At 40.6% G+C, this 27,203-nt stretch overlaps 1 protein-coding gene across 4 annotated transcripts in view; it reads right to left on the bottom strand.

The window, feature by feature from the left end:
• IQGAP2 (IQ motif containing GTPase activating protein 2) overlaps positions 1-27,203 on the bottom strand; it is a 294,230-nt gene that overhangs the window by 45,708 nt on the left and 221,319 nt on the right. For 2 of the 4 annotated variants that reach the window (XM_042988699.1, XM_042988703.1), the window contains exons 15-21: positions 23,235-23,402; positions 20,775-20,917; positions 18,564-18,734; positions 7,123-7,206; positions 5,476-5,547; positions 4,364-4,433; positions 1,967-2,175 (exon numbers count right to left, since the gene is read on the bottom strand). In XM_042988699.1, the coding sequence (XP_042844633.1) occupies positions 1,967-2,175; positions 4,364-4,433; positions 5,476-5,547; positions 7,123-7,206; positions 18,564-18,734; positions 20,775-20,917; positions 23,235-23,402 (917 nt within the window). The remainder of the gene's footprint in view (positions 1-1,966; positions 2,176-4,363; positions 4,434-5,475; positions 5,548-7,122; positions 7,207-18,563; positions 18,735-20,774; positions 20,918-23,234; positions 23,403-27,203) is intronic. The other 2 variants (XM_042988712.1, XM_007079831.2) reach the window with 1 other exon arrangement.

The following is a 27,203-nucleotide window of genomic DNA, read 5'->3' as shown; positions in this document are numbered from 1 at the left end:
TTGTACTGCTTTAAGTACTATGGTCTTCTCTATCACACTGCACACTCTTCCGCCTGCCCTTGAATTAGGCCCCTGCCTTGGAAAAATTATTTTTCGTGGCTATATAACCTACTGCTGTTCTCTATTGTTTTCGTGTTTGGGTTATTTCCCACTTTTTCACTATTATAAACAAAGCTTCAACAGTACTATTCTTAGCATCAAACTAAAAATGCTACTGTCAGTGACTAAAGACCATATATTTAATAATCCTTAGTTTTAATTTCCAGTAATTGATCAATATTTGGCATTTGAAAAGGTAAAATGAAAAAATAGCTGTTTCACAAAGCTATCAATTAGGATTACCTAAAAGAACAATCTTAAACATTTAAAAAACATGAAAATTTGCCATGGTTTCATTATCCACATGAATAACAAGCTACATGTTATTTCTACCATTTACTATTTTGCAACTAGCCTTTACTTTAAAAGGCAAGGCATTTCCTGTTTACAACTTTATGGGAATTGGGTAAAACAGTAGTTTAAGGCTATAAAAGGCGTTTTCTGAAGGACCTTCTGGAATATATTACACTTGAAAAATTCTCATGTTTGTCACACACAAACACATTATTTTTAAAAAGGAGAGGACTACGGTTCTTCTGGATAAAATAATGAAAACAGACTTAATACAGAACATTTACACTATACTTTAATATTTAGAAAAGAGTATCATTTCCTGTTTTGTAAATTGCTCTATTTTCCTTATTTTTTGCGCGCTATTTCACTATTTCTCTGTGAGGGCTGGAGACAAGAGTGGGGTGTTCATGTCCTTTTATCTGCTTGCCTTCTGAGCTGCTCATCTGGTTTTCCAGAACCATAGATTCAAGTCAGTGGCAGTGAGCACGCCATGTTTGACGCATGGTAGCTTTCTCAGTGTTTCCAGAAGGTCAGCTCCCTATGCCCCTCTTGACCTATACATTTTCTGAAAACTGATGTGGCACTGGGACAGTGACATGGTAAGAGATCTTACCCTACAAATTTCCACTTCTTGGGTAAAAATGAAACTTTTCAAATAGTTTGAGGGAGCTCTGACATTAACAAGTTTCATAAAGATCCAAAACTGTAGCATTCCTTACTTAGAGGCTATTTTGGAGGCCACCCCACTCTGTAGGGACCATTTTGGAAATGTGCAAAAGTTTTTTTTTTTTTAACACCCTAACAACTCTAAGGGACTGCTGGCTTCTACTGGGTGGGGGCAGGGAGCACTACTGTCCTGCGATGTGTACGACAGTCCTGTGTCAATAACTGTCCCTATTTCGCACGGCTGGATTTTTCAGTGTCCTGCTGGTCATTCGTGTAGGTCCAAATTCTGTAATTATTTGAGTCTCAAATCTAATTGCTTTAGGTGAAAGCAAAATCCCTCCCCCCAGGTTTAACATATATTGGATTTTCTAGGACTGCAATTCTGTGGGGGAGAACTCCTTGCTTCTTGTGAACTTTGCAAAGAGACGTTTTCCATTTTGGGAGATGAAATCACTGCAGTTCCACCTCTCGCTGGTATCCAGAGTCTCATCTGCGGCTATTGGTAGACTGTTCAATCTGTGGTTATTCTGGGAAGAGATCCAAGCCTCGGGCAACTTGAGCACATCTTCTAATTGCATTTGGCCCATGTTTTTTCAGGCCGAAATCCATGTTTTTATCATACATTACTTTTCTATACTCATGTAAAGTCTTATTGTGGAGGGACATATGTAACCAGGCTTCATTTCACGTCATTTCATTTCAGAATGATAGAGAAGCCTTACAAAAGAGCTTATCTAGGGGTGGGGCATAAAATGTTGCAGGTCTGAGAACCATGAGAAAAATGGTCCAGGAAGCTGGACCACACATCCTGGATTCCAAATGAGTTTAGCTGGACAAAGGCATTGTGGGCCAACGTACATGCCCCTTCTCTCTTCTGAGAGCCAGCAGCCCCACAGATCGCACTGACCTCCAGCGTGATCCTGTTCTTCACCAAGAGCCCAATCTTGAGGTCCATCAGGTTTAGGTCTTTCTCCAGCTGTTGATTGCCCCTGATCTTGGTCACGACTTCTTCCCTTAATCGTGCTACCTCCAGCTCCTCCTGGAAATCTAAGTTACTTTGGTCCAACAGGTGTACAAATTTTCGGATCACTGTTAGTGGTGGGTTTTCGGAGCCAACTGCGGGGAAAGGAACAAGCATGCTTTAATTAGGCATGTTTGGAATTATCATCAGTCGTAGAGAAATCAGGTATCTCAATACAGCAGTAGTAGAAAAACACAGCAGCGGAAGCACTTGGGTCTCTGGAAGGACTTATTCTTCCCAGGTTAAATCTGGACAAGGAAACTGATCATACAAATGAGTGCACACCACTGATGTCATCTGGCCTCACTATTTTCTAGTTATCTAATTCTCATTTATCGGCCTTCTTGCATCCTGCTTCCAGGATTCTCCACCGACAAGAAAGTTCTATCTATTTGTGCCTTATTGATGAGAAACGTGAGAAAGAATGTTAACTAAGTTATCTCTGAGAGCTGGTGGCTGAGCCAGATAAGGGATTTGTGTTTTTGCAACAGGAAACGGAAAGTTTCCTCTCAGCCCAGAAGACCATGGGGGAAGAAGCAGGAACTAGGTGAAAGGTGAATTTGAAACAGTCAATGAGGGGAGACCTGTAAGGCCACTCAGGAGCCTATGGAGTGACAAGCGGAACACATGTTCTATGTTAGAAATTGAAATGTGGTCCTTGTCCTTTGAGCATGGACCAAGAGTGGGCACCCAGAACCTGGGAGACCAGCCTCAACTGTTCAGAGGGGTGTCTGAAGTTTAAAAGTGTTTTTCCTCACTTTGAACATGAATTATAATTAAATCCCTAGCACTCTAACTTTACAAAAAATGTATTTGTTAAGGCATTTAGTGAAATCTACTTGGGCAAACTGTATGAATAAACTATCTGGACTTTTTTTTTTTTTTTAAACATTTATTTATTTATTTTTGAGACAGAGAGAGACAGAGCATGAACGGGGGAGGGGCAGAGAGAGAGGGAGACACAGAATCGGAAGCAGGCTCCAGGCTCTGAGCCGTCAGCCCAGAGCCCGACGGGAACTCAAGGACCGTGCGAGATCATGACCTGAGCCGAAGTTGGACGCTCAACCGACTGAGCCACCCAGGCGCCCCCTGGACTTTTAATGATAAGTGAGTACAAGCAGCAACACGAAGATGACTTCAAATCAGCCCAGGTGTGGCCACTCTGTCACCACCCTTTCCTTTACACTGAGGCCCTAATCAATTTTCCTTTAACTGCCAGCTTGGTTCTGGGGTGTTTTCACATTCAAGGGAAGGAAAAAAAAAAGAAGAGGTAAACCAGCAACACAAATAACTAAGAGCATGAACCTCACATGAACTAAATCTAGACACCATCACTATCAGCATTTTGACGCTTCTGATGGGCTTTACTGGAGAAATTACCTTGGATCCTGGGACCCCCTTCCCTTCCTGATGCCCAAGGGAATTTATGTTCTACTATTTCTAACAAAGGTGTTGCTAGTGACATAGCTGTATCAGAAAAAGCCTGAGAGATGCTCCAGTGCTCATGTATGTAGCTAAGTTGGGAGAACGTGAGCCATCTCATTTGGTCTCAAGTTCTCTCTTCTTGCTCCTAATGACCTTCTATCTCTGTGTGTGCTAATAAACTTGTTAGAAATGAATATTACAGCTTTACTAATTATTATGGCTCAAATTTAAGATTTCGTCAGTCAATAGTAGGCTTGTGACATCTTCATGCTGGCAATCACTTTGGGGTATTTTAATTGCAGGTAATCACCTACCTTCTTAGTCAGCACTTACAGGCCATATGACAGCTGCAGCAACCTCTAAGCCTGAGTGTATTCAATGCCTCTCCAGGGGGAATGGGTGAAAATGGATAATGAGAGACTAATAAAAATGACTTTTTTTTTTTTTCAGATTAAAAATGCCTTAGTCTTATAAAGATGCTGAATTGAGAAAGAAATGAAAATTTCCATTTCAGTTACCACAAAACCACTCTATTTGCAAGCGGGGCGGGGCGGGGAGAGAGAGACACACAGAATCTGAAGCAGGCTCCAGGTTTTGAGCTGTTAGCACAGAGGCTGACCCCGGGCTTGAACTCACAAACCGTGAGATCATGACCCGAGCCTAAGTTGGATGTGCTTAACCAACTGAGCCACTGAGATGCCCCTAAGAGCAAGTTTAAGGCAGGCCAGGCTAAGCTGTGATGTTCTGTAGGGTAGGTGTGTTCAATGTCCTTTTGGCTTAGGATATTGTCAACTCATGATGAGTTTATCCAGACGTAACTCTATCCTTAGTGGAGGAAGATTTATGCTCCCAACTTACCCAGTGTTTTGTAATCATCTCTGGCCTTGTTCGCTCTCACTAGTGACTGTATTTTCACAATTTCATTTTTCTGCAAAAGAATGAGATCAGTCATGATCTTCTGGAGGCTCATCTACTCCACGATTGTCGAATTCAGAACTAGTTAAGAAGTGACAGTATTAAACAAACCAACCAACCAACCAACCCAGAAGTGACAGTATTTAACAAGAGACACTATTTAGAATAGACAGCATTTAGATGTGGTGTATTCACTATTTATTTTTTGCATTTTCTTTGAAGAAAGGGTCAGATATGTTAGCTAAAAGTATCAACAAGGTTGTATAGGACTATTTATAAAGAGATCTAAAAGGGAAAACAATTTTAGCCCAAAATTTAGATGATCTAATCTATGTTCACATATCCATTCTTTCAAGATCCTGAAAAAATTCCTCCTGTGGGCTTCTTCACTGGTTACCAGTTATAAAAACTTTATAAGCAGTGTTCGAAAATACTTGTCTGGAATCTTTTCTCTTTAGCATTACTAGCCCACAGCCATTTCTTCTCACACATTTCCTATTCAGTCTTCACTAGTGAAGTTTCACTCTGAACATGAATTCTTAATTCAAAGAAGAAAAAAAAGCTTCCAAATATTACCATATTGAGTTCTAAGACCTATTGTTTTCTCCTACTGCTCATTTCCACCCTTTAGCTCTGGACTTGCTGTTAAAAAGTATGTTAGGTTACTGATGTATGGCTTGCAACTATCCATCCAGCTAAGTCACAATTGAGGTTTTAAAACTTGAGCCACAGGCAGCTGGGGAGACATGAAAATATCACTTAACCAAATTAAAAGGTTTGGTGTGTGTGTTAAGACAAAAGGGAGCAAGTGGATGGAAAAATATTTAAGAAAACATTTCATTTTCTCTTTCTGGACAAAATATTCTATTTAATACAAAGACTAGACAGGAACACTGTCTGTGCAAACAGCATATACAATATACCAACAGTCTTCCACTTGGCTTCTCTTCTAAAAAACATTTTCACCATTTAATAAAACTCATTCAATGCTAACATTCAACCAAGCATTCATTTAATTCATTCTAAGGATGAAAATCCACTCTTGTGTGTCTTACATGATCTCTGAAATACTGTAGTCGTGAAAGGTAATTCCTTCGTGCTGTCACCATCCGGAACCAGGACTGGATCTAAAAATGAGTTAGAGAAATTGAGGCAATCATTAAAAACACCTTTAATGTCTTTTCATGCAGCCTAAGGATAATACTGATATTCTGGTAAATTTAGAAGCCCACCAAATAATACTCAAAGCCTAATCTTTTTTTTTAATGTTTATTTATTTTTGAAAGAGACAGAGAGACAGAGAGAGAGAAAGTGTGAGCAGGGGAGAGGCAGAGAGAGATGGAGACACAGAATATGAATCAGGCTCCAGGCTCTGAGATGTCAGCACAGAGCCTGATGCAGAGCTTGAACTCATGAACAGCAAGATTATGACCCCGAGCTAAAGTCGGATGCTTAAGGCTGAGCAAAGCCTGATCTTTTTTTTTTTTTTTAATGTTTATTTATTTTTGAGACAGAGACAGAGCATGACCACGGGAGGGGCAGAGAGAGAAGGAGACAAAGAATCCGAAACAGGTTCCAGCCTCTGAGTTGTCAGCAGAGAGCCCGACCCAGGGCAAGAACCCACAAACTGTGAGATCATGACCTGAACTGAAGTTGGAGGCTTAACCAACTGAGCCACCTAGGTGCCCCAGCAAAGCCTAATCTTAACCTCCTACTTCTTTCATTGCTTTTTCTCCCAGGGGTTCAAAGTATTTTATACCTTATGATGAGGAAGATAATGTAGCTTTGTATCACTGTGCTTTAATCTCAGTAAATAAAACCAAGAGCTCAAGGCATTTTGCTGAGAGTTGCAATGGGACAGGGAACCAAAAACAAAATCCAGGGTTTCATTCCCTTAAATGCATCCAGTATCCTTTAGCTGTTTATGGGTAACAGGTCTAGAGTTCTCATGAGGGACCGACTGGGACCTATAGCTCTCCCAGAGAACAGCCATGTATTCCATAGCAAGCACAGCACAGCACTGAGAAGCACAATGGATCTGGATGATGTCATTCTGTCTTCTCAGTTTAAAAGGTCTTTTAATTAACCTCATGTGACTCCTATCTCTCTCTAGCCTTGCTATTTCGAATCTCATCTGGATTTCCATGTTGTCTGCAAGTTCAGTTCTGCCAATCCTTTGGTTTTCAGCACTGGGGAGTGGGCACCCCAGTGCCTTTTCTTTCTTGAAACTGAGAGTCATCAGCTTGGGTAGAAAGCTGGGTTAGATTCACTCACCCCGCATATCCAGGTCGTAATTAGTTCTATTTCTTCTTTTCACTGGTTTTGCATTTGCCTAATAACTAAGGTTTCCAATGTTAAGTTTGAGCCTTGTTAATATTATTAGTGCATATGATAAGAGGGATGCAAAATATAGCTGGTTTCCCCCAGAGCTTAAATAATCAATTTGGACTTCTCAGAGAAAGAGCATTTACTGGTTATTCTTCTCATAACCACATAAAGAACCTGAGTCAGTTACAGTGTTTTAACAGAATTGTTTGAAGATGATCAGCTAAGTGAGTAATGGATGTGGGACTCAAACCCAGGACTCAATTCGGACTTTAAGCCTCCCATGTACTCTTTCCATAATCTGTCTTCCAGAAGCAGAACTGCAATGAAAAGCAAGGTTCAAGCCACGCACTTAATAAGGTAGGAAGGATGTTTACCTTCACAATATTTTTAGTATTATCAATGAATGTTTGCCGTCTGCGCATATATGCTTCCCGTTGTTTATGTCCCTTCCAAAAAGCCTGTGGAAAACAGCAAGTTAGAGAATTATTAGTGTGCAACAGTTTCTCACAGTTGATTCTAGAAAGTGCAAGAAGAGAGTACATCTCAGTAGACAGTGAGTTGGAACACTGTCAGGGACCCTCCTTTCGAAATCTCTTGTGAACGCCATCACTAGGGGTGGACGTTACACTGAGCAGAATGCACCAGCTCACAGCAGAAGCTTGTCCTGAACTCCAGAAAGCACAGTTACCAGGTAGAACCCCATTTTCCCATGCGAAAGCTTAATTTTACCAAAGCTCTGGGTGGCAAGAAGTAATAAAATGCAATTGCCCTGAAACATACAAACAGGTTAACTGAGTACTGGTATCATTTGGTTATAACATAAGATGTTTCAAAATAATGACTTACGTAAGTACCTTTACTACAACAAATGACCTACCATGGCCCACATCAAAAAGGAAGAAAAATACTTGACTCATTTGTAACTCTGGATCCCTAAAATAGAAGTGCTATGATTGATCATTTATTATCTTATCTATTTTTACATAAAGTTTAGTGATGCTTCATCATCAAAGCTTTACTAGCTTATCACCATCAAAGGGAACTTTTATAGGAAACATTTACAAAAACTGGAAACAAACTGTTATCTTTAGAATTATTAAATACCAAATTGTTGAAGTTTATCCCAATCAATTTTTTTTAGAAACAGACTTTAAAAAAATGTTTTTATTTATTTTTGAGAAAAAGAGAGAGAGCACATGTATGCGTGTACAAGTTAGGGAGGGGCAGAGAGAGGGGGACAGAGGATCTGAAGCAGGCTCCCTGTGGACAGCACAGAGCCCTATGAAGTGCTTGAACTTGTAAACCATGATGACCCAAGCGAAGTCGGATGCTTGACTGGCTGAGCCACCCAGACACCCCTATTCTAATTCAGTTTTGAGAATCTTTTTATTGAAACCTAACTATGTAACTCACTTTAATTCTCTGGTTTTGTTTTCAAATTAGAAATGAAATAAAGTTTCCTTATTAAAGGGGATAAACACAAAAAATCAAATTATTTTTATAAATTTCATGTCTATCTGTATCAATCTACCTCATTTTTTCTTTTAAAAAAAGGTACATGGAATTTTTATCATTAAAAAAAACGTTCTGTGATGATTTAAAATAAGCCAGTCAGTATGGGGGGTGGGGGAGATCAACTGAGCCCTTGCTCCAGATATCTGGTCTCAATTCAAATCTCCAGAAATGACAAATTGCTTTTAAAAAATACTTTCAATTTTGCAATAGAGACTCTCAGGTAATTCCAAAAATGATACATTGAGTTTCATGTATCCGTCACCCACTTTCTCCCAAATCTCACCAACAGGCTTTTATTTATTTATTTAAAAAAATTTTTTTTTAACGTGTATTTATTTTTGAGACAGAGAGAGACAGAGCATGAACAGGGGAGGGGCAGAGAGAGAGGGAGACACAGAATCTGAAACAGGCTCCAGGCTCTGAGCTGTCAGCACAGAGCCCGACGTGGGGCTCGAACTCACGGACCGTGAGATCATGACCTGAGCCGAAGTCGGACGCTTAACCGACCAAGCCACCCAGGCGCCCCTCCAACAGGCTTTTAAAGCAATTCACGATAGTACTAGAAACAAGAAAGCATATGGATCAACGACTCTGAGGGACCCTGTAAGAGAGCCGACAGCTGGAATTGGATTAAAGACAGAACCACAGAACAAACTTCTACAAAAATGTAAGAACATCTACAAAAAATGTGGGATGGCTCTAAGCTTGAGGGAGCCCGGGGCAGCAGCCAGAATAATTTTGGGAAAGTTGCTACCTTATCCACCTGTCAAGCAGTGAATGAAAAAGCAAAGACAGGGGACTAAGGTTCAGGAAAAGAAAAAATGGGTATAGTCTTTTTGAGGGAATTTAGCAGTATCAAATTACAGAAAGCACCTGTGTGGAAGAAGGATTTTTACGGCAGCATTGTTTATAATACCAAACATGTATAGAGCAGAATGTTTACACATGGGGATACAGATCAACTGCAATTGCAGTCATAGTGAGGGATGTTACATGGCAGTTAAGAAGAATGAGTCCCATACATTGACTGCAGGGATGTGCTGTATCTTGAGGAGTAGGAAGATCTCCAAGATACAATGTGAAGAAAAAAAGGAATTTGTAGTTTGCTGCCTATACTATGATGCGACCTGTTAACAAAAAAAAGGAAAACATAAAATAATGATATAAATTTTTATGCCAAGCATCTGTACTCAATGCCTAGAAGTTGATGTATTAGGATATACAGTAGGGGCTCCTGGGTGGCTCAGTTGGTCAAATGTCTGACTCTTGATCTCGGCTCAGACAAGATCTCGTAGTTTGTGGGAATAAGCCCTGTTTTGGGCTCTGTGCTGACGGCATGGAGCCTGCTTGGGACTCTCTCCCTCCTTTTCTCTCTGCCCCTTCCCTGCTTGTGAGTACATTTTCTGTCCCTCAAAATAAATAAACTTAAAGAAAAATAAAAGGATATACAGCAAAAACAGAGAAAAGCTGTAAAGTAAAATGTGCCTATGTACCTACCCCTACTTTGACCTAGCTACTCTCCAAAAGATTTATTAACTTTTTGTTACGTATTTTCTGAAAAAGGGCAAAATGTCATGGTGTCTATATACTATACCGTTGTAAACAACCCTCTACACACATTATTATGTATTTTGTATGGATGCTTCCATCAAGGTAGGGTATTATTGGCTCAAAAGTTGGTATTTAAAATTGATAGGTTCTGTCGAGTGCCCCTCCCAAGAATGTCTGATAGACAAAACTGGGTCTCCATGAACTCACAAAAATTTAAAAGATGGATAATGTCCAAACTGATAAGAACTGCTGCTTCATTTTTACAGATAATCTGATCTCCAGCAAAGTGCAGAAACCATAACTTCCTACATATACCTTTACCGCCAACCCCCTTTTATAATACAATTGTATTTTGTCCACACACATATTTGGAACCACATCAGTGTTTTAACTTTTACTTCAACTGTGAACCTAATTACGGAAATTCAAGAGCAAAAAGAAAATGTATTGAACCTGCAATTGTACTCATTCAGTTGTTCTCCCTTCCTTCCTGGTTTCCCCACAGTTCTTCAATCATTTCCTTTTCTGTTTAGAGAACTTTCTAGGCTATTCTTTTAGGGCAGGTATGCTCGTGACAAGTTCTCTTAACTTTCTTTCATCTAAGAATGCCTCAATTGCCCCTTCATTCCTAAAGAATATCTTGGCGGGGGGGGATCATGAATTCTGCGCTGGGCATTTCCTCGAGTCTATCCTCTTTGGGGTTGACTCAGCTTCATGCCTCTGTGGTTCTGCATCTCTGACCACAGACAGCAACTTCTCAGACATTATTTCTACCAGGGCCTTTTCACTACTTCCCCTTTCTTTTCTCTGAAACTCTGATGGCACAAACGTGAACTCTTTTTGTTATGGGCCTACAGATGCCTTGAGGCTCTGTTCACTGTTTTTTCAATCTTTTCTCTCTGTTGTTTAGATCTGGTAATTTCTATGATTCTATTCTCTAGTTCACTGATCCGGTCCAGTGTTCCCTCCATTTTGCTGCCGAGTCTATCTATTGAGTTTTTTTAAAATTTGTTCTAGTTTTTAGTTTTAAAATTTGTTTGGCTTTTAAAATCTTTGTCAGATAATTATGCATCTTTGTCATCTGCATTGGCATCTATTGATTATCTTTTAAAATTTATAGCTTGCTTGTTTCTTAAAATGTTGACCGAAATTTGGAAAATCTGGATATTACATGAAGAGATTCTGCACTCATTTAATCTGTTTCCCCGACATTGCTTTGGCAAGGGAAGGGTCATGGTGCTGCCTCATTACTGGCAAGTAAGGGTGGAAGTTCAAGTTCTCCACCTGGCCTCTACTGACACCTGAGGTGGGGGCTGCTTATTATGTTGAATGGGAGGTGGGAGCTGTAACTACCCACCTACGGTGGTGCTGGTACCAGTCTGCCTGGGAGAGTAGTGGTGCCTGGTACTATTTCCCATGTGCTGCCCACTGATGGCAGAAGGCTTTGGGGCAGGTGGCCTCATTACCACCACGTTGTGATCCAAGTCCTGACTCTACCATGCCTCCTTTGACACCTCCCAGCAAGGAAAGGGAGGGTGGCCACATTATTGCTTCTGGCCACGGAAGTGGCCTCTGCAGTAATCTGGATACCTGGTTAGATTCTAGCCAGGGTGGAGGGCCAGGCTCTCCACTTTGGGGCATGAGTGGTGTGGGGGTCAAAAATTTTTTTCCGTGGTGTGTGGCCGGAGGAGAGTGGTTACTGTCTCAAAGTTTTGTCTTTGTGGGCTGCACCTTTTCTGATCCTTTGGCCACAGACAGCAGGTTTTTGCTGGAGCTTTTTTTTTTTTTAATTTTTTATTTTGGCCTGCACCCATAGCATTTCCATGTTGCCAGACTCTGCTGCAGCAAGACTGAGATATTTAAGCTCAAAGAAAACCATGAAACTCACCTCCGTGTCCTTCTTTGGATCTCAAGGTTCCCTAGCCAGTCTGGCTTTTCTCTCTCCATCTTCCACAGTGTTGTGTCTGTTTACATATAATGTCTGGGGCTTTTACTTGCACTCAGAGGAAGGAATAGGGAAAAGTAGCTGTGTTCCATATTCCCAGAGGTGGGATTTAAAGCCCACATAGTTTTTCAGTCCTCAGTGTTTTAGAGTTTCCTATACTATTAGGGTCATATGAATTTATTCCTTGACGGATTACAAGATTTAAAAAATGAGAAATTGGGGCGCCTGGGTGGCTCGTTGGTTAAGCGTCCGACTTCGGCTCAGGTCATGATCTCACAGTCTGTGGGTTCGAGCCCCGCCTCGGGCTCTGTGCTGACAGCTCAGAGCCTGGAGCCTGCTTCCGATTCTGTGTCTCCCTCTTTCTCTGGCCCTCCCCTGCTCATGTTCTGTCTCTCTCTGTCGCAAAAATAAATAAAAACATTAAAAGAAAATTAAAAAAAAAAGAGAAATGTAAAAAGTAGTTATTAGTCAAGAGGGTCACCTGAACAACTATTAAAATTGAGTTCTGGGATTCCTGGGTGGCTCAGTTGGTAAGAGTCTGACTTCAGCTCAGGTCATGATCCCACAGTTTGGGAGTTCAAGCCCTGCATCAGGCTCTGTGCTGACAGCGCGGAGCCTGGAGTCTGCTTTGAGCTCTGTGTCTCCCTCTCTCTCTGTCCCTCCCCCGCCCTTGCTCACACTTTCTCTCTCTCTCAAAAATAAACAAACATTAAATAAATAAATAAAACTGAGTTCTTCCAAGTAATTAGCTATAAAATGTATATCTAAACTTGATACATTTTCCATATGTCAAAAATAACGATAGATAAAAAGATGACATTCATAATAGCCAAAACTAACCAATGGAGTAAACTACAGAGGAAGGAGTAAATTTTGTGCTATATGGTGGGAAAAATTAATAAATGGGGAGATATACTGATAACTGAACTGGAAAAGTCATCATTGCAAAGATGCCAATCTCCTTAAATAAGCTAAAACTTCAATGCAATCATTATAGCAATGTTAGGAATGGGTTTGGAACTTTATCAGCTGCCTTTGCACTAGCTACTGAAATGAGCACACGTTTTTCTCCTTTAAGCTATGAGATGATTAAGAATTATACAGGAAGATGCATTATTGAGGGTTTAAAAGTGGAGTGAGTTTCACAGTGTTTCTCATTTTTAATTTAAAAATATATTTTTTTAACATTTATTTATTTTTGAGAGAGACAGAATGTGAGTGAGGGAGGGGCAGAGAGAGAGGGAGACACAGAATCTGAAACAGGCTCCAGGCTCTAAGCTGTCAGCACAGAGCCCCATGCTGGGCTCAAGCTCACCAACAGTGAGATCATGACCTGAGTCAGTCAGAGGCTCAACTGACTGAGCCACCCAGGCGTCCCTCATTTTTTAAAGTTTATCTATTTTGAGAGACAGAGAGCACACGAGTGGGGGGAGGGGCAGAGAGAGAAGCTCAAGCTGACAGCACAGAGCTCGAATTCATGAAATGTGACGTCATGACCTGAGCCAAAATCAAGAGTTGGGCACTTTACTGACTGAGCCACCCAGGCACCCTCACAGAGCTTCTCAAACTTTAATATGTATACAAAATCATCAGAGATCATTTCAAAATGGAGATTTGAATTTAGTGGGTCTGGGTGGGACTTCCAGGCAATGACAATGCTGGTATACGCTCTACACTTTAAGTAACAAAGATCTAAACAAAGATAAACGATTAAAAAAATTTTTTTTTTTGAGATAGAGCATAAGCAGGGAAAAGGAGAGAGGGAGGGGAGGGGGAGGGAGGGAGACGGAGACGGAGACGGAGACGGAGACGGAGAGGGAGAGGGAGAGGGAGAGGGAGAGGGAGAGGGAGAGGGAGAGGGAGAGGGAGAGGGAGAGGGAGAGGGAGAGGGAGAGGGAGAGGGAGAGGGAGAGGGAGAGGGAGAGGGAGAGGGAGAGGGAGAGGGAATATCTTAAGCAGGCTCCATGCTCAGTGTGGAGCCCAACAAGGGGCTGGATCCCAAGATCCTGGGATCATGACTTGAGCCAAAATCAAGAGTTGGATGCTCAACCAACTGAGCCACCCAGGTGTCTCAAAATAAAGGATTTCTAATTGAAGGTCCATTTAGAGAATGCCCATGGGATCTGTGAGTGTGGCATTTCTGAAATGATGAGAAAAACTGATTTTGATGTCATCAACACCTGCTTGCAAAAGTGGCCTGATTGTGCTATAGGGACTAGGAGAAGTGGACCCTAACCATGGGTTACTGGATTCCATGGCAAGTTAACTAGTAACACATTTGTTGTGATGAGTCTCAATGGTGGTTCCTATGTTTCTGTGTGTAACAGAAGTGTGAATCTACAAATATATGTTATAAATCCCATTCCTTGACCCAAACTGAAAAGCAAACAAAATACGGGATTAGCTCAAGTTCTTCCTTCTGCTTTTTTGGAATTATCTAAACTCCAGAAACAGTATTAATCTTATTAACTCAGATTCACAAACATTGTGGATAACCTATCACAGTCACAGATGATGTAATATTGAAGAATTCTCGCATCTGTAAAATGAACCCACTTGTCTGTTCTGTACTATTTAAAAATTTTTTTTGAATGTTTATTTATTTTTGAGAGAGACAGAGAGAGAGACAGAGTGTGAGCAGGGGAGGGTCAGAGAGAGAGGGAATTACAGAATCCAAAGCAGGATCCAGGCTCTGAGCTGTCAGCACACAGCCCAACACGGGGCCTGAACCCCACGAACTGTGAGATCATGACCTGAACTGAAAGTCGGGCGCTCAACTGACTGAGCCACCCAGGCGCCCCACATTCTGTACTATTGTTTAATGTACTAAGGATTCAATGCTCAACCACAGAATTTTCCTTGAGATTTCATTTTGTATTTTTAAAAAGTGATTATTTACTTTGAGAGAACAGAATGTGCCTGCATGTGTGAGCAGTGGGAAGGGTCAGAGAGAGAGGAAGAGAGAGAATTCCAAACAGGCTCCGCACTGTCAGTGCAGAGTCTGAGGCAGGGTTTGATCCCATGAACCTTGACATCACGACATGAGCCGAAATCAAGACTCAGAAGCTTAATGGACTAAGGCACCCAGGCATCCCTCGTTGTGTATTCCACCTCTCTATCGATTATGTAGATTTTTCTGGAATCCTTCTATACTTATGAATATTGTACTGTTACCTTCCCAAACCAAGGAAAACTTTGTTGGGTATAGAATTTTTTATCTATAGAAGCAGAATCCTATATGCCTCTTATTTGCCAAAATGACACATTCTTTTCCAGTTTGTAAGTTTTAGTTTCATCAGGACCAGCTTTTCCTATTCTGTGCTAATAAGAGAAATCCTATGCCAGGCTATGAGATTGCAGGCTCTTCTAATTAGAAGCTGTTTATTAAGAGCAATTATGGGTATGAGGTTGGGAGAAAGGAGTTATTGCTGCAAACGCAAAAGAAGACAAAATTCTAAACTATAAAGCCTTTCAGAAGCTGCTTTTTGCAGACAATTAGAGATAGAAGGTGTTTACTGCAGTGTCAATCTCCTTCTCTGACTGGCAGAAGAACTTGTGGGAAAATTTAAAAGAGCCATCTTTTTGTAAAATTTTGTTTTTTTGTTACCATAAATTTGTTTTCTATGTAATGCATCTATAACAAAGTAGTCTTCCAAAATATTTAGACCCCGGGGTTACTGCTCCATTTTACATTTTGTAACTGTCAATCTCTAGACAATCTGGCTTGCTAACCTGACTGCCTTCTTTGGTAACTGGGCACCCAGGGCTGTAATAGTCAAATTACCAACTCCAACTTCTGGAGCACAAATTCTTGTGTGATCTCTTGGATAGCCAAGAAGGCTCTAAATGTTTCTCTCTTTTCCTTCTCAGCTTAAAGGTAGAAAATCCACTGATCTACTAGAGTAGTCACTTACATGGAAATAACGTGATGAAGGACTATCACAACAGGTCACCCCCTTCCTCTCCACCTACAGACTCCGCTATTGCTCCTGGCAATCTGAAAGGTGCTTCAGAGCAGCTTGTTCCTTTTTCTCTGCCAGGATGCTTGAGGCACTCTCCGAAGTTCAAAAACTAATACCATAGTTCCCAGGGCTATGTTTTGGTGTTTGTCACTACTATGCTTTTTCTTAAAAACTGGCATTCCAGCTTTCTTCAGTTCAAGGAAAAAAGAATACCATAGCTATCTACTCTTTTTCCTGTTCAGTTTTTCTCACCTCTACCTGTGCCATGCCAACAGTCTCAATGTTGACTCCATCATCTGCCCTCAGACACATCATCTCCGTTGTCTCATCATTTCTAACACTATTGAGCACCTATGGCCACATTCTGTGCAAAGTCTGTTACGTGAATTATCCCATTTAACTCTCACAACCCAGCAACAAATTGAGTATTACCAGTTTTCAGATGAGAACATGCATTTTAAATTATCTATTCTTTTCCTCAACTTTTTTGAGATTTTTTTCTGAAGTTGTCCATGTGGTGCAGTTATTTTCAGTGTTTCTTCTGCGTTCTGCAGTTTTAAGTTTATTTACATTTGACAATGTCATTATTTTTCTTCCTCTCTTTCAGTATCAGTTATCTTTTTCTTTTAATGTTTTGTCTTGTTTTACTAAGATCATGCCTTATTAAATTCCTTGAAAGCATACAACAGTTTCAGCACAAAAAAGTCTTTTGCCTCCTCGAGTAAGAGTATCCTTAAATGTTTATTTAATTTACATTTTGCAACTTACATTCATTTTCCTTTTTTTTTTTTTCAATATTCGATATTTCTTTTTGTTTGAGATTGTTTTCTGGCTCACTCATTTGTAAAGGTAGGCAATGTTACCAGAGCCTTCTTACCGTTCAAAAATAACATGGCTATGTCTCCTTCGCTGCTCTCAAGAGATTCTCTCTCTCTCTCTGCAGAGAGAGAGAGGTGTTATCTTACTTACCTAGAGGGGAAAAATCTTACGAATGACATTGCATTTCTCAGGAGACACCTCGGGCACCTTCTGAATTGTTCTGTAAGTATTCAAGACAGAGGACTGGCTAACGAAACCATATTCTCTGTACCACTATCCAGTTCCTTGGGAAGAGACCGAGCGAGGGTGTTGGAGCTGGGGTTGGCTGGCCTCAGCCTGGAAACTTTCTCTCTGAATGTGTTAAGACTACTGTGGCTGGGGCTGATTCAGCCAGCTAGGAAGGTTGAGCCATTCTATGGAGGAGAAGTCCTCACTTTTCAGATCATTCCTCTAATTCAGGGTGAAGTGGCCACATTGCCAAAAAATGAGATTAGCATAACACCCTTTGGTTATGGTCTTTTGGTTTTGTGGGTCAGCAAGTTTCCACTGAATACATATTCATCTCCAGTCTACAGCTTGCCTCTAGACCTTCTGCTTTCCTTGTTAGAAAACTGTCAGAAGAGTGAGAAACAAAAACAAGGTGAGGTGACTTCATAGTTCTATGGCTTCTGCTTCAATCTCTCTGTCTCTGCTGAGGTGAAGCAAAAGGCCCCAGATGATTGTTTCTACCCTTCTTCTCCCAAGCCCTCTTGTGACTTCGGCCCTGGGTCCCAATATCAGATGGATTTTACACCCGTGCAATCCACAGAATGTCCTCCAAATACAATACTGATCCATTCCCTGAGGCTGGAGAACTTAAGGTTGGTCCAAATTGTCAGGTCAGCTGACACTGTTTAATTCTGTATAAAATTAGAGCCTCAGCATCAGTGTAGAGGATTTCATCTTTAGGCTTTTTTGTCACTTCCTGTGTGTTTTGCCTACCACTTACTTACAGAAGGAATAAAGTGGAAAACTTACTGGTTCAGCAAAGAAAAAAAAATCTTTCACAGTCAGGTTTGTGGGAGACATTTCTTCTAAAAATTAATCATGTCTGCCTTCTAACATCTTAAGCTCCGAACAAATTTGACTATTTGAGCACCGATCGTACATAAGACACAAGAATATACAAATTTTGGAAACTTATTTTCTGACCTGGATGATGTTATAGTTAGGTGAGGGAAGCAGGTAAGTACACCAATGATCACAAAAGAGAAATCTTCAACCTAAAAACTTCCAATTTGGGAAATCTCACAGCTATGGGCCAAAGCAACAGCCCATTGAATACTGTCTGTCAATAACAGTGTCATTCTGGATGCACACAAAAAAAGACATGCAGCCTTGTGGAAGGTAGCATGTTGGTTCTCAGAGGGTGCTAGGGAAATACAAATGAGAAACATCTACATTTGTGAAGCTCTCTGCCGACCAGAAAGTTCAGATAGTCACGCAAGCTGAAGAACAACTCAAAACCAAACAGTTGGAAAGGAGGATTTTTCCTACAGGACTCAATGAGGAGTCTGTGAGGGAGGAGACATGCCTGCAGATGCTAAAGGCATTTTGTCATCTCTTGTGCTCTTTCTGTCTAGAAGTGTGTACAAACAAGGACCACTCAGCATCCACCAGCCACTGAAAAAGCAATTCAGAGAACACCTGGCTTAGAAAGTAGATGACACAAGGAGATCCAGCTTTTTAGAGAAAGAGGATTTCAATTCTGATTTGAGGGGTCCCTCTGGCTCCAACAAGGTTGGTGGCAGGTGGACCTTGGCAGGTCCGCAGCGCCCCTTAATAGTCTCCATGGTTGAAAAATCATTCAACATCCTTCCCAGCTCCGGGCATAATAAAGCAGATTTGGGGGCATCGATTAAGCGGAAAATCTGCACTCTGATTTGTTTAATAGAATGTCAGCAGTTGACGGTCACAATATCAAATAAAGCATCTTCAGGAGATATGACAGTTTGCTGGAACTAGCGGTAGGCGATTCACATACCTGTATTTTGACCACCTGCTCTTCTTGTCCATACAAATATGATTTCCTAGCTTCATGCTCTTTCCTAAGAAGGGGTCCTGCACTTGTGGCTTCCAAGCGAAGAAGCAAATCTTCAGAAGCAGACCACATCTTCTCACGAACATAATCTCTTGTGACTTCCTCAACAATGTCCTGGCAAGAGATATTTCTTATGGTTACACTTCACACATCGGGTGAAACGAGCAAAGAGAATAGCTTCTGGAGCTTCTATCTTTGAGAAATAGGATATGGACGGCTCTTTCTGGCCTGGTTTAAGCACAGACTTGATCAGAGCAAAAGGATGAACTGGCTGAGCTTCTTTCTAATGACTTGCTTTTGAAATCCTCTGACCTTGGTGCTGAGGTACTAGGAGAATCTGGCTGAGTGATCTCAGGATCTGGAGGCGGAGATGGACAAATGATGCTGGCAAGGACCAAGTGTGAGGCTTGAGCTCCAGAGTGTACAAGGGACAAGGACGGCTGTGGTATGAATATGCACTGCCACCTCCCTCTCCAGGGCTGCCAAGGAAAAGAATGCAGTGGCCATGAAGTCTTCTGGCTCCTAGGCCCCCTTTCTAGTCCAGGCCAGAGAGCAGACCTCTGCAACAAGCCAGGAGGAGCCCAAAATAAACTTGGGGGGAAAATAAAAGACTTTGGACAGAAGGAAAGGGGGTGGGCGAGGAGAGACAGGTGTTCCCCTGGCCAGACAGGCGAAACCCAGATGAATGAGAACAAAGCAGAGGGACTATGAAAAGTCTCAGGTAGATGATGAACTGGGTTTGCTTTTTACTTTCTTTGAGAGATGCAAGCCAAGACTGGACTCACTTCTATGGCTGATGCCTCTTACCAATGTGACTAGAATCAACGGATGATTAATTAAAAAAATTAAAACTGAAATCATAAAAAAATGCTTAAAAACCTTTAAGAGAAGACATTCTTACATTCACTAACTCAGAACTTTTAGATTGTCTAGAACATTATTATTTTTTTTTTAACAGTGTAGACCTTCCACTTTAAAAGAAAAAAATTTTTAATCCGTTTTTTGAGAGAGAGAGACAGACAGAGTGTGAGAGGGGGAGGAACAGAGACAGAGGGAGACACAGAATCCGAAGCAGGCTCCAGGCTCTGAGCTGTCAGCACAGATCCCGATGTGGGGCTTGAACTCATGAACTGTGAGATGATGACCTGAGCTGAAGTTGGATGCTTAACTTACTGAGCCATGCAGGCACCCCTAGACCTTCCACTTTTTAATAATCCTAACAGAATGATGCTCCATTTTACAAAGTTACTCCTAGGGCATCTTTGGAGGCCACAGGAACAATTTGTGGCTCTGGTTTTTAACCCTTTGATGCTGCTTCTTCATAGTGTGATACATCTTTTCCACTCTAGCATATTGTTTTTACATATTGCCCACAGTTTCATTATTTGCAAGGTAGCACTGGTAATGCATTGTAACAATGATTGACAATGTTTGAAATTACTTAATAAACCATTTTCTTCACTGTCTTCTTGTCATTGATTTCTGGTGGCATCATCAGCCTCCAGGCCACAGATTTTTCTCTGAGTTTTAGCAAATATCTTTGATGCTGGTGACTTTGAACAATTTTATAAGACCTACATTTGTGTGTTCTGTCTTTTTTTTCAAAATGGAACTAAACTCTTATTTGTATCTTCTCTGTAAACACACTACAATGCATGGAACAAACAGCAATTTTCACATCTTTTGGGTCCAACTTTGGTCTCAAGTCCAAAGCAATCTTGGTGAACATCCTTTTAAGAGTATTTCCCCCTGGAAAGTATTACTGACTTTTTAAAGGACATATCTATCTCTGTGGTAGGCTGTGGGGGGGAAGAAAGAAATTACTGAACACTGACAACCAGGAAATTACTACTAACTGAGCTCTTGTGTCAAGGTAAATGTGAAGATTAATTTTTAGGATAATGTACTATCACAAATAAGCTACAATATCTTTCTTCCCCTTGCTCTCTTCGGTGGTGTTATGTCAATATAGAAATAACTGTACAAGTCAGTAGGCATGCAGCCCCATCCAACTGCATTCATGACGACTTTACTCTATACCCAGGCTGCAAAAAATAAGTTATTTCCTCCCACCACTTCCATGATTCAAAAACAGAAAGGCAATCACACTTATTTTTTCAGAGCATAGTTATGCATTAAACATGAACCTCCTACCTCAATTTCTTTTGCCATGAGCCATGATTCTTTAGGCAAGCATGATTCAGGTGTGACCCAGGAAGTCTCTTGTGAATCGATGTTGTAGTAGTAGTCATATTTATCCTGCAGGGTGAGTTTGAGCCATGAACCTTCAGTAGACACTAAAGAAAGAAGCTTGTTACATTCTAGAGAGAAATACTGAACGCTTCAACATTATACTTTCTCCAATATGTAAAATAATGTAATGAACAATTTTTCATCAAGCATTCCGGCAGCCTAAGTTAAAATCATTAGAAATGACTTGCTAAAATGGAATGAATTCTATGTGTTCAATGGCGGCTCTCTACTAAGCCAAATGGGGAGGACAGTCTGACGGGTAATGCCATGGTTCTCGATCTCAAATTCCTCACGAGGATGAGAAGAGTCACAAATGGCCATCAAGAAGGAAAAAGTAGACAAAGAATGTATGTCCCAGATGTGAATGGCACCAAAGTGGTCAGAGGAGACTGGTGAGCAAGAATCTTCTTTGCTTAGCAACTCTTCCAGCAATTTCTCTGAGAAGGAGTGACCTATACAGACTGTGACCCATTATTTAAGGAAAGCCCATGATCTGCATTAAATCAAAGCAGAAGTAACTCATCTTTGCAGACAACTTTATCCTAACTAAAAACTGGCATATCCAAGCACGATGGTCACTAAGTAGGGAGAAGGAAAATGTCCTGGTTCGACTCATCGTGCTCTACACAACCACACAAAATGAGAAAAAAAATGTGGAAAGGACTTCATGTCTGGGGGTGGTGAAGGGTGCACTAGGAAAAAAAAAATCTATGGCAGTCATGGCTTAATTAGTCAAGACGAATATTTCCTCTTCATGAACCCATGGGCTATCCCTCCCATTTAGAAGTATGTTTATTTTGTTGAATGGTCATGATTCCGGTCCCAGACCAGAGAGCCAACAACAAAAGCCAAAATAAAAATGTTCTGACCTAGACCAATCTAAGCCAGCTTCTGTCAAGTGAGCACTCGACTAATTGTGTTTACAGGGAATCAAAGTTCAAAGTGAATATCTGTACAGAATATTTAAATGGATTAAAAAAACTAAGCAGGGGTAACTTTAAGGCCCTTGAACGTGGTTGGTTGGTTATTTGGTTTTAAATGCTCCTCAACTGTTCTCTGTCACTGTCCAGGAAAAGAGATGTATCTCTTTTCAAATGGGCAGACAGCTGTTAGCTGTGTAGAAATGCTGGCCTACCAGAAGTATCTCGTACAGCCAAATCAGGATGCTCACAAGTAATAATTATGAATCTAAGATAACTCCTAGGTTTCTGAATTGGCAATTTGGGGATATAAGACAGTATGCACCAGAACATGGCACACGGGAAGTGGAGGCAAGTAGAAGATAAATTAGGCTTAGGCCAGGATGGATTTGAAACTGAAATGAACCCTGGCATTAACACTGTTGTGCAACTCTTTCCCCATAAAGGAAGAGGCAGAGGACACTACAGCGACTCCGGATGAAAATATGTGAAGGGAACAGAGAGAGGCTCAAGGGTGATCAGATGCCAGGTAAGAAAGAATGACCAATAGCCTTCTGCATGTTTCATTAACGGGCAACTTGCTGAATTCAAGGGTGCAATCTCCGAGTTGGAAATCCACCAAGTGCATAGGGTGCCACGGGAAAGACCTCCAGTTGAACTAAGAAAACCTTTTTTTCTCCAATTCCACTTCTGAGGCCAGTTTCCTGAAGATGCAAAGTACATGACCTGTGATGTGTAAATCGACACCAGCCTGCGAATCAGGACATACCTTGATCTCTGATAGGATGTGAAGTGCTTGGTATCAATTTACTAAAGGAATGGTGCACTGACTCTCAAAAATTAACCTCTTCTGGTTTGGCAGAGTCTCCTTCTGACCAAAATCTCATGAATGTAAGTTTCTAAATCTAAAAAATGACTATTAGACTCATGATCTCAACGATACTTTACAAAGTTAACACATCATGGTCTACCGTTGGATTGAACAGGCATAAATATTTGCCAAGGTTATTGAGCTGGGCCCTTGGAGACCAGTGTCACTGCATTTTATTCCACGTTTTCAAACTTACTCCTATTAAATATTACACAATCATGTACCATTTGTTTCAAAAATGAGAGAGACAAATATTCGTAAAAAAATCAGTTTCCTATCCCTGGAGAAATGGATCAACAAGCAAGCACTAGATAAAGCAAATTCTCCTTAAATGCTGTCTTTTCTCAAGTTTATGATGTCACCCATGCATAGCCACCAAGTTAATCAGACTTTTCCAAAAAACAAAAAAAGAAAAACACATGTAAAAATTTTTTCCAATGCAAAAAAATATTTTAGAAATGTTCATATGAAAGCAATAATTGTCTTAAAGTCAATACAATACATATTGGTGCAAGACAGCATCATATCCAAAATGATATTTAGTCAGTGCCAAATGACTAGAAAGCTTACCACTTTTAGATTTGTGCTCTTTTGCCTTCGCGAGGGCATCATAATACCTGTCAGCACATTCAGGGATTATGTCATTTGTATTAGACACAGAAGACTTCAAATGAGACAAAATATCACATGGCTTTTCTTTCTCCAAACACTGATTGACATCGATGACCAGGGTAACCCCTGCACAATGAGAACAAAGTTTCTGTTATTGGTTATCTGCTACTTACTCTAGTGGTGTGCAAAGGTGAGATGTAATTCAGCCTTTTCCAGTAATGCATTGGAATTAAACCTTTATATCCTTTTCAGAGTTAGTACCACAAATACCCATGACTGTCACCAACTCACCTACAGGTTTAGGTTGTAGGAAGAACAAGATCCCACAGGAGCACAGTTTATTAAAAATTACAGCATTTCCAGGCTACTCTCGTGTGGTGGGAAGGCACTAGGTTCCACTCACTGTACTAATCCATAAGGGTGTGGTAAATGCAGTAGATATGCAGTCCTCCAATAGGTCATCCATCAGTATTTGAGAACTTGTCTTATGAAGACATTTATTTATTTTAGAATATATAAAAAATCCTGATAGTCTCTTGTATAGTGCTAGTATACTTCAAATATTTTAGGAAAGCAACAGGTAGGGCTGATGGACATATGTACTCAAGTCCAGAAACTTAATTCTGGAACCCATTTAGACTTAGAAAGCATTTTATTCCATTTTAAATTTCTGCTTCTCCCTATAAATCAAGCTACAGTGAACTCTTGGTTACCTAAAGAAAGTTAACATGGTGAGTTCTTTACTATCCATTTCATTCCCAGCCAAGAATATTCTGGCCCAACCAATGAAAGTACTGTTTTTACAAACTATAAATGCACTGAGTTAGAAACCTAGAACAACAATGGAAGAAACCAGGTTAAAATGCTTTGTGGACAGAAGGTTTTGATGAAATGAGGAGAAATGGATATACATTTTTATAAACACCCCCCCCCCACACACACAAAACTTTACCATACAAATGCTAACTGGCATATTGGTGTCATTAAATTATGCATGTATGTGCATACAAACATGAACACTGAAGGGGCGAGAAAAATGGAGTCTGACTTTCAACAATCTGGAACCAAAGTGATGCAAATCTGGAGGAGCACATAAAGAATCAAGGAGAACTTCCATAGCAAAATTCAACTGTTGCAGAACAAAAGATACAGCAGTATGCTCTTGTGCTTACAGGAGCTAATAAGAATGGATAAACAGTCCGCCTTTCCTCTTCTCCAGAAAAGTTTTCTAGGATGGGACAAATGTGGTACTGGTTGTTTGAGAACTTTGTGGTCTCAGAGGAGCAGAAGGAACAAGCAAATGACAAAGAATCCTCTCATGAATTACACCTGACAGCTTCATCTAACCCAGTAAAATGCCACGTTCCTTAAAAGATGGGTATTATAGGGGTGCCTGGGTAGCTCAGTCAGTTAAGCATCGACTCCTGGTTTCAGCCCAGGCCCTGGTTTCACAGTTCGTGAGTTCGATCCTCACATTGGATTCTGCTGACAGGGAGGAGCCTGCTTAGGATTCTCTCTCTTCGCCCCTCCCTCGCTAAATAAACTTAAAATTTTTTTTAAAAAGATGGGTATAAGAAAGGCACAAATTTCTTGGATATGGAAATGTGATTTACCATTGAATATTGATATGCAAGCAGTGGGTCCACAGGTGAATCTTCCAGGTAACTGAAGCTTACTACTCATCTTAACAGAACCATTAATTTTCCCATGAAAATCTAAACCCTCGGAGAATACCCTAAGAGAACAGTCTCTACGCTGCTCATCATTTTATCCATAATCCCTGGTACACAGTAGGTGCTTAATGTTTGCTGAGAGCTGCTAGAAGAGCCCTTCCTGTCATCCTCTGCTACAATACAGTGATTATTTTAGTATTGTTAAATACTAAGGAGCTGCTTGGGCTTCTTTGTTCCTGCACTGAATGGCCTCAGACTCTTATGCTTTTTAGTTTCCCCCGCCTCCGGTCCCCACCAGCTATTTCTTCTTGCTGCTATGTGCTTGCAGAGAGCAGCCCAATCACCTAATTGCCTGGTAATTCGTAGCTTCTGATGTACTCTGAGTTGGGAAGGGACACAACCAAACATATTAGTGTTAAGCCTAATATAAGAATACAAAGGTTCTAAGTGTCTGCCCAAGACATTCCCAATGAGCAGAGTAAATCAGTTCCAGGACAAAGGCTTTGAGACATGTACTTTGATTGTGTTTTTGCTTAATCCATGGGATGCCGTTTAGTTCCAGATAATTGAAGATGTCCAATAAAGTCAGGTATGTTTGTGGTAAGGAACAAATGAAGAAATCTCCCATAAGTCTCCTAAAAGATCCGAAAGAAATGTTTGTGTTGCATCTTAAGCCATACATCGGCAGGCTTTCTCTAAGCTATGCACTTAGAGGTGAAATAACCTCCAGTGGGGCAAAAAATGGCTCTTGTGGGGGAGAGGGTGAGAAATCTTTTTATGTATCAGCACAGATCTACATATGGTACAAAAACAGATTCAATATATCTGTGGTATTAAAATTCCATGGTGAAAAATAATTAGGGAAAATCTATCTAAAAAGATTCCTTAGGGGCGCCTGGGTGGCTCAGTCGGTTAAGCGGCCGACTTCGGCTCGGGTCATGATCTCGCGGTCCGTGAGTTTGAGCCCCGCGTCGGGCTCTGTGCTGACAGCTCAGAGCCTGGAGCCTGTTTCAGATTCTGTGTCTCCCTCTCTCTGACCCTCCCCCGTTCATGCTCTGTCTCTGTCTCAAAAATAAATAAACGTTAAAAAAAATTAAAAAAAAAAGATTCCTTAGGGTACAATAATGGAAGAAAGCTGGGGAATTTTGCTCTATGGAGTCAAAAGTAGAGACAAACCTACTTTTAGAAAGCAAGAAACCCAAATGAAAGAGACTTGAGTTACGGTGTCCTTTCAGTCTTGCCTGTGGTAAAACCTATAGGGCAGCACTTTCTTGTACCAAATTATCTGGGAGTGGGTTAGATGCTTACAACACGAAACCAAAATCTGTTTCAAGTCTTATCATACAAAATGAATGCTTTTAAAGGGAAGATTAAACTCTTTTTTTGAAAAACTGGAAAATTCTCATCCATTGTTAGAATATAGATGGTTACTTCAGAATATCTTTTTGGTGTTATATATCATAGAAGAAACTATATCAACTCTTCTGAGACACAGGACAGAGGCAGAAGACAGGATTTTAAATGTGTACATCTGGAGTACACAGTCACATATTTGAGAAAGCCTCTTACACAGTCAACACAACAATGAATCTCAATGTAAAACAAGGAACAGCTTCTCATCTGCAGGCCAAATGTAGGAAGAACATGAATAAAATGATTTCTAAATTGGTTTGACTGCTAAGAGCAAAACTGTAACCCTTTCAGGCTGAGTGCCAATGTTACAATCTAATTTCTTTAAAAGTGTTTCTTTAGACTACGGCTTCCTTCAGTTTTACGTTTAAATCTAAATCTCTTACGAACCCGTCTCAAATTTATTTTATTTTTTCTTAAGGATTAGAGTGCTAGAATGGAAAGACTTCAAAGATCCTGAGGGTATAAGTTCAGGTTGGAGAAATGTACATAATTTTCCAGGCTAAGGAAATAAAAACCAGATGCTCCCCACAGATGCTTCCAAAGTTGAAAAGCCAATCTTTGGGGGCAAGAAGACTAAGATGTCTCGACAGCATTCTATGACCTGATACAATAGGATACGTCCTAGTTATGCCACAAATAGCTTAAGGAACAGCACTTTCAGAAGTCTTACTTTCGGTAGATTATTTGTACATGTAGAGTGTTAGTATATCAATCTTGAAGCTACTTTAGATTTCCATGTGAATTTTCCTACTATTCGTCTATGAGTCTTAGAATAAAACTAAAATTAAATCGTTTGAGCCAATGAGGGGATTCTGCTAGTTGCCAAGTACGTCTATCTCAA

Source organism: Panthera tigris, chromosome A1 (genome assembly GCF_018350195.1).
Source record: "Panthera tigris isolate Pti1 chromosome A1, P.tigris_Pti1_mat1.1, whole genome shotgun sequence".
NCBI classification, from domain to species: domain Eukaryota; kingdom Metazoa; phylum Chordata; class Mammalia; order Carnivora; family Felidae; genus Panthera; species Panthera tigris.
The sequence above is the reverse complement of the archived record's forward strand: the minus strand, read 5'-3'. Positions and strand labels throughout refer to the sequence as shown.